A 12,679-nucleotide genomic window follows, 5' to 3' on the forward strand; every position below is an offset into this window, starting at 1 on the left:
AAAGATTTCATCACAGGGAAGAAAGAAGGGTGTAAAGTACACAACTGGTAAGCAAGCCCTCAGAGCAGCCAGAGGGCTATGGTAGCTCAGCATGTTTCTCAGCTCCACTCACCCTGTCAGTTATCATTTACATCTCTGACCTTTGCTGTTAAGACAGAGACATTGCAGTTCCCCTGCTATGTCGCCCCCGGCCTTCTGCTGAGATGGTCAATGAATATAAATACATCACAGCATGTAAGCCTACCAGAAACATGACAGATCATTAACTTGGTGGCAGACAGACACAATATGGTATCCGTTTGCAGTCACCGTCTACCTGAAATAAGTAGGAACATAGCTCAGAGATATGGGTATGTACTGAAACCTGCCCAGACCCAATCCAGTAGATACACAGATTTAGAAATTCCTCACAAAGTACACTTCCTACAACTACAAAAGATTTTTTTGTTTTTTTCAGAGTATGCTTACCTTGATGACTCAATGAAGGAAACTGGAGTGATTTTCCGTACCATACACTATTCCTTTCACATGAGACAGAGACAGAACCCCAGTTCTCTCCAACTGTTCAGCTGCATTCTAGGTATCTTTGCATGAGACCGCTTATTTTGAACAATGTCAGGCACTGAACAGTATGGCATTACAAAAAAAATGAGTGTGTGTTGGAGGGAGCAGTGCCAGGAAAAAAACATCTTCACCAAAAAGAAAGGGGGGGCAGAGTGAGGTGGGCTACCTCTCTAAATCACTTCTTATTACCTAGTTGCAATTTAAATGCACACAAGATAAAATTGTAGTACTAAGAGTACGCATTAGTATGCCTATGAAACTGCTGAAGCGTATAAAAAGATTTTTGATCAGCTGAAGAAAGCAAAAAAGAAGTTGGACAGGAAGTTCTCGGTACGTTTGAACAGCCAGCACATTCTAGTCATACGAAAGCCACACCTCTCTTATAAAGCCTATACAAAGCCAAACACCAAGTATTATTTCAAAGATAATGTAACACACAACCTAACACTGCCAAGCATAAATCAAAGACAATATCATTAAATAAAAACTTTCAATGGCAAGACAAAGAACAGAGCAGCTACTTGGAACAAAACTTTACAGCATTAGTATTGGCACCAACTTTTAACATACAAAAAGTTCTGAGTAGAAGACTTGAGTGCAATGAATTTAGATTCAGTAGGAAAAAATCAAAACTTAGGTTCTTGTGAATTAAAAACGTACCAAAGGAGATTTAGTTTTTGGCAAAAAATAGACACTCTTAGATAATTTAAACCTGCTATGCTCCCTGCACTCCACCTATGCATCCCGCTTGTTCACTGAAATCTAACCCTGTTCGTACTTCTGTTTAAGCAGTTCCTTGTGTTGAAGTCCTGTGCACATATGTTAAACCATTCCTCCCCCCAAGTCAAAACCTTCTTCAAAAGGAAAATGTTTTAGAACTTTTCACTGATCTAACTCAGAAAAAATAAGATTTTTTTTTTTTTTTAACACAAAAACATTGCTTCTACTATAGTAGGATCTCCTCTGGTTGAAAGAATCATTTCTGCCCGTGTTTCAAACCATAAAAGCAATACTCCATGATTTATGACAACAGGAAGGCATTCAGTAGTGTGTTGTGGGAGCCCAGCTCAGACAGGGCTGGCTTGAATCCACAGGGCTTCCGAAAAAATGCTGTTGTGCTGTTTCTCACCTTGATGCATAATGATTACATTCAACACAGGATTGATCTTTATCTAATAACCCAGCTACTGACCTAGGTCTTTGCAGAGGCAACTGCAAAATTTCTTCACCTTGGGCAAAACCCCTCCAAATAGTCCCTAGAGAGTGAAGATGCCACTATACAGTGACTGTGAGCCATACAGCAAAAGGACCACTTCCTTCCCCATATACTGCTAGCGCTCAATCTAGGCAACACAGGATAGAAACCTCTGAATCAGTCTGTTAAGAAGCCTACTACACCCACAAATAAATCTGGTGGACTAGTCAAGGCCCTTTCAGGGAAATTGCCAGAAGAATTTCTGCAGTACTTATACTACTACTAATGTAGAAAAAGGAACAAAAACGTAGAAAAAGTACTTAGTGAATGAACTGCTAAAGTGACTCTGTGCGGGGCATGATGTGACAGCAACTATTTGGAAGAGGGTTGTATCACCAGGCCCCATCTTGCATAGAACTATTTATGATATTTGACTAAATCTAAACACAACTTTACTGGCAGCTACCACTTTGTGTCAAATGACTCACAGGAGAAAGCATCACATAGAAGCACATCCATTTTTTCAGTAGAATGCTTACAGGATAAGACAAGCATGATTAACAGGGATAACATTGGTGTAGAATAGCCAAAATGCATAAGTATTTCAGCAGAAAGTTCTTACAGCGCTTTGACTGGCAACCAGTGCAACTTCAGGAAAACTCTTGCTGGTTAGATATTCATAGATTATATAGAAATGGTTCTTTGGGTGATTGTCAAATCAGAATTTGATAAAAACACTGGCTTCATCCATCACTGGATGACTGCATGTGGAATTGGCACTAGACTCACATCTATTTAATGTAAGTAAAGATATGAACTTTGTTTCAAGAACAAGAAGCATAGACAGTCTTTCTATTTTTTGCATGTGTACCATAGCATGATGGGCCCTAACCCAGAATATGGCAACTGTGTGCTACAATGCAATACATGAAGACCTCCAACCTCAGAACATAACAAAAAGCCACAAGCAGATGTGGCAAGCTTAGCTCAATTCAGTATTAGTAAATAAAAATCCTACCTTCAAAAGTGCAGGAAGAGTTGTGCTTTCCTTTTGGTTGTTCTTTAAATTTATGGCTTCACTCCCTTTGTGTTCAGAACTGAAAAACAAAAATATTTTGCAACACTGAGGACTTGCATTATTCAATTCCACTTGAGAGCCAACACATTCAATTTAAACACAAAAGAGCATTAACTTAAAAGGACAGAAGAACATGTTTTCCAAAACACAGCCCATATGCTGCATGCATTGCAACTGAAAAAGCCATGCCCCAAAAAGCTCAAATGGAAGCAAAATACCTATTTTTCACAACTCAAGCATTCAGAAATGGTGTATATAATAATTAAGGCTGCTCTTCTAACTGAAAACAAAACAAAACAAACAAAAAAAAACCACCCAAATTTTCTGTGCATATGTATAATTTTCCGTTGGGAAAAAAATAGCATAGCTGATGCATCATCCACTGTAGCATTCCTTGGCACAGCAATATCTACCTGGCAGCTAGAAAGCACCCACAGTCCTTACACAAAGGACTGCAACTGAGCGGAGCATGCTCAGGGCAAATGGAATCATTACAAATCACACCTACCAGAATTACCAAATCTTTACTGGGCACTGAAAATACCTAACGAGCATTTGCAGGCAAATTTGGAAGACATTTTAGAAAGGGGACATTTAGAAAGGGGACAATCAGCATGTTATCATTACCAAGGCAACACTTGCTGTCCATTTTAAAACTTTGAAGTCCAAAGTCTCATATGTCCTTGCTGCCAGTTTACCCTGGCCTAAACTTTCTCCAGAACCCCATCTTTGGGACAAGGGGAACCATTTTTCTCCTGATTCTTAAAACTATCCATAAGCACAATCCAGCAGAAAACATTTTTAATCCAAACCTTTGTGCTACATGCAGCTACAAAGCAAAATCACATCAAGGAAAACATTAGAGGATGTGAATGACAGATCACTTCCTGCATTGCCTATCATAAACTGAAAAAAAAAAACCACTTCATATCAGTACAACACATAAATATCCACTTTTGCAATGAAGAGATAATCACTTCAAAAACCCTTCTTCAACAGTTTTAGAAATTTAGCTTTGCTATTTATAAACACACAAGCCCTTATTTTTGTTTTTGTATAAAGAGCTGAATTGATAGCTGTTTAAATAAAAGAAAAAAAAAAATATTTGCATTTTGGTGAATTGTGCCAGGATTTAGAGAAAAGACTGAGATGTGGGCTGGTATTCCCATTACCACTGATTGTCAAGGCACGGGTAAGCATGTCTCAGTAAGACATTTGAAAAGAAAGGTTTTTTTCCTGATTGTGGATTAGGCATTGGAGTTGAATATACATTGATATACACGCAATATATGAAATCCAGTCCGACTAAATGTTATTTTCCTTTACAAGCTGCTTAGAGTCAAGGTTCCTTGACAAAAATGAGAACATGGCTCTCCTGCAGTTAGGGTTAAGATCCTTCAGATCTTCTTAGATGAGTCAAAACAGAAAAGAAAAAGCTCTTTTCTCACTTTTATAGACCCTCTTCAAGTTCAAAACCATGTACTTTCAGATCACCTCAGGTAATCTTTCATAATGCATTCTGAAACACTAAGATGCTTTTTCAGGGAAAGCACACAAAGTCTTGGCTGTTCGTTGCCTCCCTGTAAGACACAGCAGATGAATTAATATTCTCTCCTATTAAATTCTTGTGCTGTTGATGCTGAAGATGATGCCACAAACACTTCTGGGCAACCTGGCACACTAATAAAAGTGCTTCACAGTACGTAACCTATTTTCTCCCTCTTAGTTTAAAAAACAAAATGCAAAACCAAACCCTTCTTAGATCTGCTTTTCCTGATGCTGATACACTTGACCTTAGCAGGAACTCCCTGCACTAAGAGCAGGAGACTGAGGCTGACATCCACCAGGCGTTCTTCTTGGCTTCAGGACACTAGTCCTTATGGACCTGCTCTGCAGAACACAGATGAAATACTTGCTTTTGTTGAGCATTATCAGCACAGAATTATTTGTGGCCTCTTCTCTAGCCACTCTGTTTTGCTCATATTCTTCCCTTCAAATTCTCTTTTTATTTCCTTTTATCACTTCCCTACTTTTTGTTTGCGTTTGAAATATATGCCTGTGTTACTTCCTTCTCGATAGCCAGGCTCAGACAGCTTGCTATGACATTGCACAGCGTACGCACCAAAACTGAAAGAATGCAGTTCGGCAGATACACATCTTAAAATCAACCAATCAAAAAAAAAAAAAAAAAGTATAAAAACTTTCTTTCCAGCATAAAATAAACCCAAACTTGGAAGCAATTCCCCACACCCTTTCATGGTTTATATTCTAGCGTTTCTACATTCCTGAACCTTTTGCTTTAGGGTGTAGTTCCTCCACACACTGACTTTGTCAGCAGAATCAGCTTCAGAAACTTTCACACCTTCCTCTTCAACCTCAGCTGCCCACTCTCGCCCCTAACCCACCCCAGCAAGGCTCTCCGGTCCTAGATGAACACAAGGGGGGAGCAAAAGCTGCCAGCAGCGAGAGCTCAGCCGGCGATCCAGCTCACAGCCCGGTGATTTGTGCCAGCACACACAAAGGGGCAGTGAGCAGGGACGAGCGAGGGCACGCTGCTGCAGCTCGCTTCTTGCCAGCCTGTGCCTGTGGCCGGGGCTCAGGTCTGAGTGGATCCTCAAGCGACTCGCACCAAAGGGATGACGTTCACAACACAGCAGCTCACTTTGCTGAAAGCAGGCCTCTTGGACTCCTTAGGATAAAGTTGTCTTGTTTCTCCCAGAGTCAAGACTACCTTGTACAACCTAACCAACACGTGCACATTACTTGTGCCACGCTCTATGCTTGGGACTGGAGAACAAGCTCATCACTTGCTATTGCCACCCCCCTGCCATTTTTAGGGCTTCCTCCCCACCCCCCCCCCCCCCATCATTGCATCAATCACAGAGTAGTCATTAGTCACACATTTTGGAACAGCACTTTCCCCACAACTTCTCTAAAAAGGAGAAGAAAAAAGTGAAGTTTACGGGCCTCCCTACCCCTCCCGTGCTTAAAAGAAGCAACCACAGAGGACCTAGTGTAATTATGCCATACGTATTTTATGTTGCAACACAGTCTTGTGCTGTCCCTATGAGCCTATACTCAGAGATGCAGTGAATATACTTTTAATTGTGAATGCCATAGTTTAATTATTGATTATTGGGAAATATGTAAGACAACTAATATTTATACTAGAAATGACCTATTCTTTTAATTTTTTTGGTATACCCCTGCTAGGCTATCAGTAGTGGAAATACGTAATATTGCCAAGAACTGTACTCTAGGAGGGTTTATAAATTTTTATTTTTTTTTTTTACAGAACCATATCTGCTATTAAAAATGTTATAAACATTGATTTCTTAGTTATGCTTATTACACCCCTGAATTATCATGCCTTTGCTAAGAAGAGAAAACAACAGACTGGTAGTACGGACAGGCTCCCCACATACATTTGGGCGGCATCTGCATTATTGAAGCTTGCCTCCACCAAGTTTCATCCTTGCCTTAACCTTTTCTGGAGCCGTGCATTTTTGCAGCGCTTCGCCACAGCAGGTACTGAGCACGCTACCCACTGTTCAGCATGTCTGAAGCTAGGTTTGTGCTTAGCTGCCCACCTGGCTTTGCCAGACCAGCCAGCCAGCTCTTGGGCAGGGTTGCAACACTCCCACTTCTTAGCTAAGGAAAACAAATCTCGTGAGTCTTCAGTCCCACACTTCACAAAGTACTGTTGTTACATCGCATACCCAGCAATAGGACCCTACTAACCCAAGTCTAATGGCACGCTGACAGAGTTCACAGATATAAGTTTGACAAGCGTTAGCCCTAAGACCTCTCAAAACCAAAATGTCTTGAAACTCATTGACTGGCCTGAGAGGGATTCCTTACCCACCCTATAAAGGGATCTTCCAGCACCAGGGTCACTGAAGGGACATCCCCGAAGCAGGGAACCCCGTGTACCCGGGGCACTGCTCACCCAGGTGTCAGCCACTACTCTGAGAGCCTCCATGGTCAGTCTGTACTCCTTGTGCAAATCAAAAGTCTTGAATCTCCTTTCTTTTGGGAAGTGAAAGAGCAGAGCATGATCCCAGGACTACAGAAAACACCTCTGCCCCTCCAACAGGTTTCCACAGACTTCTTAACTATATAGACAGTTACTCATAGATCATCACAACTGCTTGCTTACGTATTTGGGGAGATATTGCTTCGATTTTATAAATAGTAGTAAAAAAGATGGCATGGAAATATTAAATAACTTGCTCAGAGTAATAAAGATACTGTCAATATTAAGGCTAGACACCAAGCTACTTCTCCAGTATGTAATATACTGCCTTCCTACTTCTATTTCTGCTTGACTACCCTTTTCTCAATCATATGTCGGTGCATCCAATACAGATGGGTTAATCTTCAGTGAAGGCAGAGGGATCTCTTCATCGCAGCTGTCTCACTGCTCTTCCCCACTGCCTTGCTGGCATGCCTACCCTGATTAGTATCACTCCTATTCTCCAAATAAATAAATAAATAAATAAAACAGAAGTTAACAACAGATCCCATTCTGTATCTTCTGCATAAACTTCTCTTTGTGTGATTTTCTAATGCTTTTTGTTCTTCCACTGCTGAAAATCTGTTCTGACCTTTCTGTAATACCAGGACAGGTGGTGTCTGAATCAGAAGCAGATTTTGGTCCAAGTTTTTAATCAGTACACTTGCACAGGAAAGGTCAGAGATTATTATGGGGGAGAAAAATGCTTAGTCCTTACCATTCCTACCCACAAAGCATAAAAAAGTAGACAAGTATAAGCAGAAATACTCAGATCCGGTTTAGTTAATATACATGAGAGATTACAGTAAAGAAAGCACCAATTCAAGGGAGCAAATTTAATTTAATGGTTTGTGAGATCTTTTCCAACTGTCTCTAAAAACAGAACAGGACAATTATAAACAATTACATCTTCAAAAGGCCCTCTCAGCACCTCCATGCAGCACGAGAAGTCTGCTTCCTCCACCTTTGTTCTTCGTAACAATCCCTGGGAACTCGCAAATTAAAAGCCCACCCCCTCTTCCTCTATTAACCAACCCCACCCATATTATGCACACAGCAGATTGTGAATGTGTTGTGTTAGATAATAAACAAGCTACTGGCGCTATGCAAGTGCCATGAAGCACAAACGTGTGAGCTGAGATAAGACTGACCAAACGCAATGCTTACCAAACTCAAGCTAACCATTGTGGCATTTTACAAGGCACCCGCTGCAGATTGCTGTTTGGGAATGGGGCAATTAATGGGCAGGCAGGCTCTTAAGAAAACAGGGATGGCTGGCTGAGGCTCAACTCAAGGGACATTGCAACACCACTTGCGGATGCCAACTATGCCTTGTCCTCCCACCTGGGAATACTCTGTACAAAGCAAGGTCGCTTCCAGCCTGGCAGGTCCAGAATTGACTCCTTGTGCAGCCCAGATGTTACCGCAGAGGTGAGGGCTCTACCATTTTGCCACCTCTTTTCCTCATTCTCATCAGGAACAGATGACTCCCTGCAAAGTCAAACCCTCTTTGCTATCGCATTAAGCTAACATTGTTTATTTTTAACTGGGCTTCTCTTCAGATTAATGCAGAAACGGGGGCCATTTCATGGGTTGACTTGCAACAGAAAGAGAATAAGCAATGCCTAACCTGAAAGGTGCTGTGAAGTACCAAGTGTCCCAAAGCTCCTACATCTGACTTTTCTGACAATGCTAATAAACTAAGCTTGACCTCTCTCTCCAGGTTTAATGACATCACTTGTGACATCTCTTTCGAGTGTTTTTGAAACTGTTTTCCTCAAGACAATGTGTCTTTGTTTTAGCATTGTTGACATAATTCACCCTCCAGTGCAGCCCTCACTGAAGCTAATGTCATTTTTGACTTAACTTTCTTGACAGTTTCTTCATTTCAGCATTTGGGGATCTGATTCCAGTTCCTGATCTCTGCCTTCTATTTCTCTTCAAAAAAACTAATGCTCCTCTCTGAGAAGTTGCACTACATTTGGTCTTGATGTTATCACTTCTTTCCAATTTTACTTACTGCCAAGACAATAACATATTTAGTGGTGACCTTCCAAAGGAAGTATGTCAAACCCTGAGGATCAGAGAGGTTGCTAAAGAGAATTTGATCACCTAATACCTTACGACACAGCTGTGGGAGAGACTCCCTGAAGAATGGGAATGAGAAGAAAACTGTGTCAAGCAATACTATCAAATGTAATTTTGCAAGACCAAAATTGTCATGAAGTTTCAGCAAATTTCAGGGATTCTCAAACCGCACGAACAGATCAGTAGTAGTTACAAACACATCTGCAAAGAGCCATAGGTTAGCTAGGATTGGTTTCTCCTCTGTGCCTGCTTCTAAGCAGCAATTAAAAAGAAGACAGCTAAAAATACAGATGTGTTGAGTAATGTTTTTCTACATCTACCGGTTGCCAGACTTGCCATACAGACCATTATGATCACCGAAACTGGCCTGCGTAATAATCTAGATCACAAAATTTCACCAAGGGAGACCTGCATTAAGCCTGTAGCAGCTGACTGAAAGATACAGAGTTTTGATTAAAAAGTGGCAAGTAACAGAAAATCTGTCTCATCTGTAAATAAGACTTTTCTGTGTTCACTATTGCTAAACTTACTGAGTCAATACGAAAAATCAGGCTTACTACTCAGAATATGTCAAGCTTTGTCCCTCATCTATGGGATCTACCGATGTCTACGTGGAGCAGATCACAAAGCCCTCTGGTTCAAACACCTTCTTCAAGTCACAGGTCTGTTGTGACAGGAAGCATTTAACTCTCATTTCCCCTGCAGTTATATACCTTGAGGCAGAGCCATGCCTCAAACTGTAATTCTGTCATTTGAAAACCTTCTCTTAGACGACCTAAACACTATTGAGCTACTTAATTTTACTCTGTGAGGCGGGTTTTCCACACATCAAATCATTCTGGGGCTCATCTCAGCCATTTCCAGTTTGTCAGTGCCTTTTTCATAAAAAAACACAGATGCTTCAGCCTGGCTCAGTACTCTAGTAACTAAAGCCTAGCCACAGATTACACGTACTTTGTTATTTATATAATTGAGCATTGCTTTTTCTCTCTGAGCCACCACTTTGCTTTGGCAGCTCATGTTCAGGTGACTGCCAACAATGACAGTTGAGTCTGCTTCTGCAAGGTTGTCATCTACATGGTGATTCCTCTATTTTTCACCCTACTCATCTGCAAACTTCACAAGCTACAATCTTCTCTTCTTTCAAATTACTTGTGGAGATACTAAAGTGACTCAAAAACACTTTGTTTTAAACTTCTTCACATACAAAAAGTAGAAAATTATTTTATATCCCTCAGTTTGTCCCACTGCCATTCCACTTGCAAATATTTTAACTGGGGCATCAGCACCAAGAGAGATGCCTTAAAGAGTCTGAAGGTCCTATTTCAGCAGTTTGTCAACTAAAATTGTAATCTCATCAAAAAATCAAGTTTGAGAGTTCCCATCCTCCTGCAATGTTAGGATCAACATATTTATTAACTTCTCAGGTCACCTGAAAGCCCTGATAAATCAACTATTCAGTCCTTCCCCTTTAATCCAACCAAATACAATGGACTTAAAAGTGTTAATTGAAATGCCAACACCTTAACTCTAGATCCTAAAATCACACTTGTGAAGCCATTCATGCCCTGTGAAGCCCAGAGAACTGTCCAAACCTGATCTACAAAGAGAAGGTAGATTTTTTTTCAAGAGTCAAGCTTTTGGCATGTATATTGAATAACATCTGTTAAACGAATCAAAAGGAAAACATCATAGTACAGTCCAGTGGCAAGAAGATGCATCTTCAGCATCTGAGGGAAGCAGCGAAAATTCATAAAAACTGCCTTCTGCATCAAATGTCAGTCAAGACACAGCAGCATTTTTACAGAAAATAGAGATGCTAGCATTTAAACAGAAAATAGCAATGAGCAAAGAGCTACTCCTCCCTTCCCCCAATGACAAATTTTGACCAACTTCTCAGGAAGATTCCCAATTCTAACACTGTTCACGGGAAACCAGCAGTGACAAAGTCTTCCCGTAATCTCTGACAAGGCTGTTAGGGCTTGTCCTGAAGAGAGGAGTGTTTGCACAGAAATTTGAATGGGAAGTTTCTGACTCCCACTTCTGTCCTTACATGTAGGCCACACACATAGGGAGGAACAGTAAAGACATCAAGTAAAACGGAAATTATAAAAACAAGTCAGTGAGTTTGAAAACAGAGGGCAAGCAAAACAACTATTTAAAACATATTAGAGAAGTGGGGGAAAGGGAGCAGAAAACAAAGAAAAGTAGGGATGAAGAAAACAGAGGCAAAAGTAGGATGAGACAGGAACTCAGGCAAGAGAAGTGTTACAATCAGCCAACTCATTTAAGTGTTGGAATAACATAAAATGTATTCTATTCAATTAAACAGCCCCACTTGAAAACTGGTTTGATTACAGGCAGCATTAAGAAGCAAGTTAAATTGTTTTAACTGAAACATTTTTTCCTCTCAGACCTGTTTATGCTGCTTGTTTACATACTGTTTTTTGCTCTGCTTGTATGGCAAAGCTAGGTCAACTTCATGCTCTGCATTAGCAGCACTGCTTCACATACACAATGTGAACTGCAGAGCGTATAAGTGTAAAACTGATTTTTTTAATCCTCTTTCAAAACACAAAGTTAAAAAAAAAACAAACATGAAAAATAAACATGTTATAAAAGCACCAATATGCCACATTTTGCAAAGAAAAAATGTATTAAAAATACAAGAAACAAACCATGGCTTGCCATCAAACGTGTTCCTTTAAACCTAAAAGGCTAGAGCTCAGTGAAATCGGTATGATGGCCCATGATAGCCCTTGCTGAATAACTTAATCTGTTTTATACACAAGGGAATTCAACAGCCGTACAAAAGCTAGAGAAAATAAATACAAACGTTTCTGAGCAGAGTCTACTTCAATATTGAGCAGTAGGATTATACTAGATTACATCAAGGTTTTTGCTCTGGCATCTGTCAAGCATAGTAACAAACATTAATATAGGGTCTGTTCCATATTCACTAGTCTGAGAGGTTAGGTAAAGTTTTCAGCATACGTATGAAATAAATGTGTTTCTGGCTGCTAACACATCAACTTAGTATAATATCAGAAGCAGACTTGTAAACTATTTACATTTAAGGTTAAAATTATTGAATTAATAGAGAATAGCTCATTATAAAACTGCTTTCAAAAGACACGTATTTGGAGGGTTGGGGAGCAACAACAATGCTTACAAATGACAACAAAATAGAAGACATTAAACCAATCCAGGAAAGCTTTAAAGCAGCAGTAGATATTTTCCTCCTGATAAACAAGGTTTAACATAATTTTTAATAGATGCCATTAAGAAAAAGCAACCAGGAAAAAACGAACAAACAAACAAACAAACAACAACAACAACAACAAAAAAAACGTGCAAAGGACACTGGTGTCACCAGCAAAAGCAGCGAGTTCTTCTAGTCAGGTCGGAGCAGAAAACTATTGGTAGAGGCACACGAAGCTACAAGTTCACCACAAGAAAATACTTTTCCAGTTCCTCTATTTCTTACAACCATGCACTGAGAAGTATCCTTCAGACACTTCCCATATTTCTCATATTCATCAAATTTCCCTCCCTCAAGCTGAAAGGCTGCAACTCTGATTCAAACAAAACAAAACTGATGGCTAACTTTTTGGCACTTAATTGGTGATTAAAAAAAAAAAAAGGCTGTTGTCACTGGATTTTTTTTCTGCCTTTGCTCTTCATGTACTCCCAAGAAATACTTCCTTGCACGTTGTTCCCAGCCTTTGTCAATAGGCGA

General features: G+C 40.1%; 1 protein-coding gene across 1 annotated transcript in view; it reads right to left on the bottom strand.

The window, feature by feature from the left end:
• CRYBG3 (crystallin beta-gamma domain containing 3) overlaps nt 1-12,679 on the bottom strand; it is a 92,199-nt gene that overhangs the window by 74,701 nt on the left and 4,819 nt on the right. The window contains exon 2 of the mRNA XM_084293191.1: nt 2,778-2,856. Coding sequence (XP_084149317.1) covers nt 2,778-2,856 — 79 coding nt within the window. The remainder of the gene's footprint in view (nt 1-2,777; nt 2,857-12,679) is intronic.

Source organism: Netta rufina, assembly GCF_964035555.1.
Source record: "Netta rufina genome assembly, chromosome: 1".
Lineage (NCBI taxonomy): Eukaryota > Metazoa > Chordata > Aves > Anseriformes > Anatidae > Netta > Netta rufina.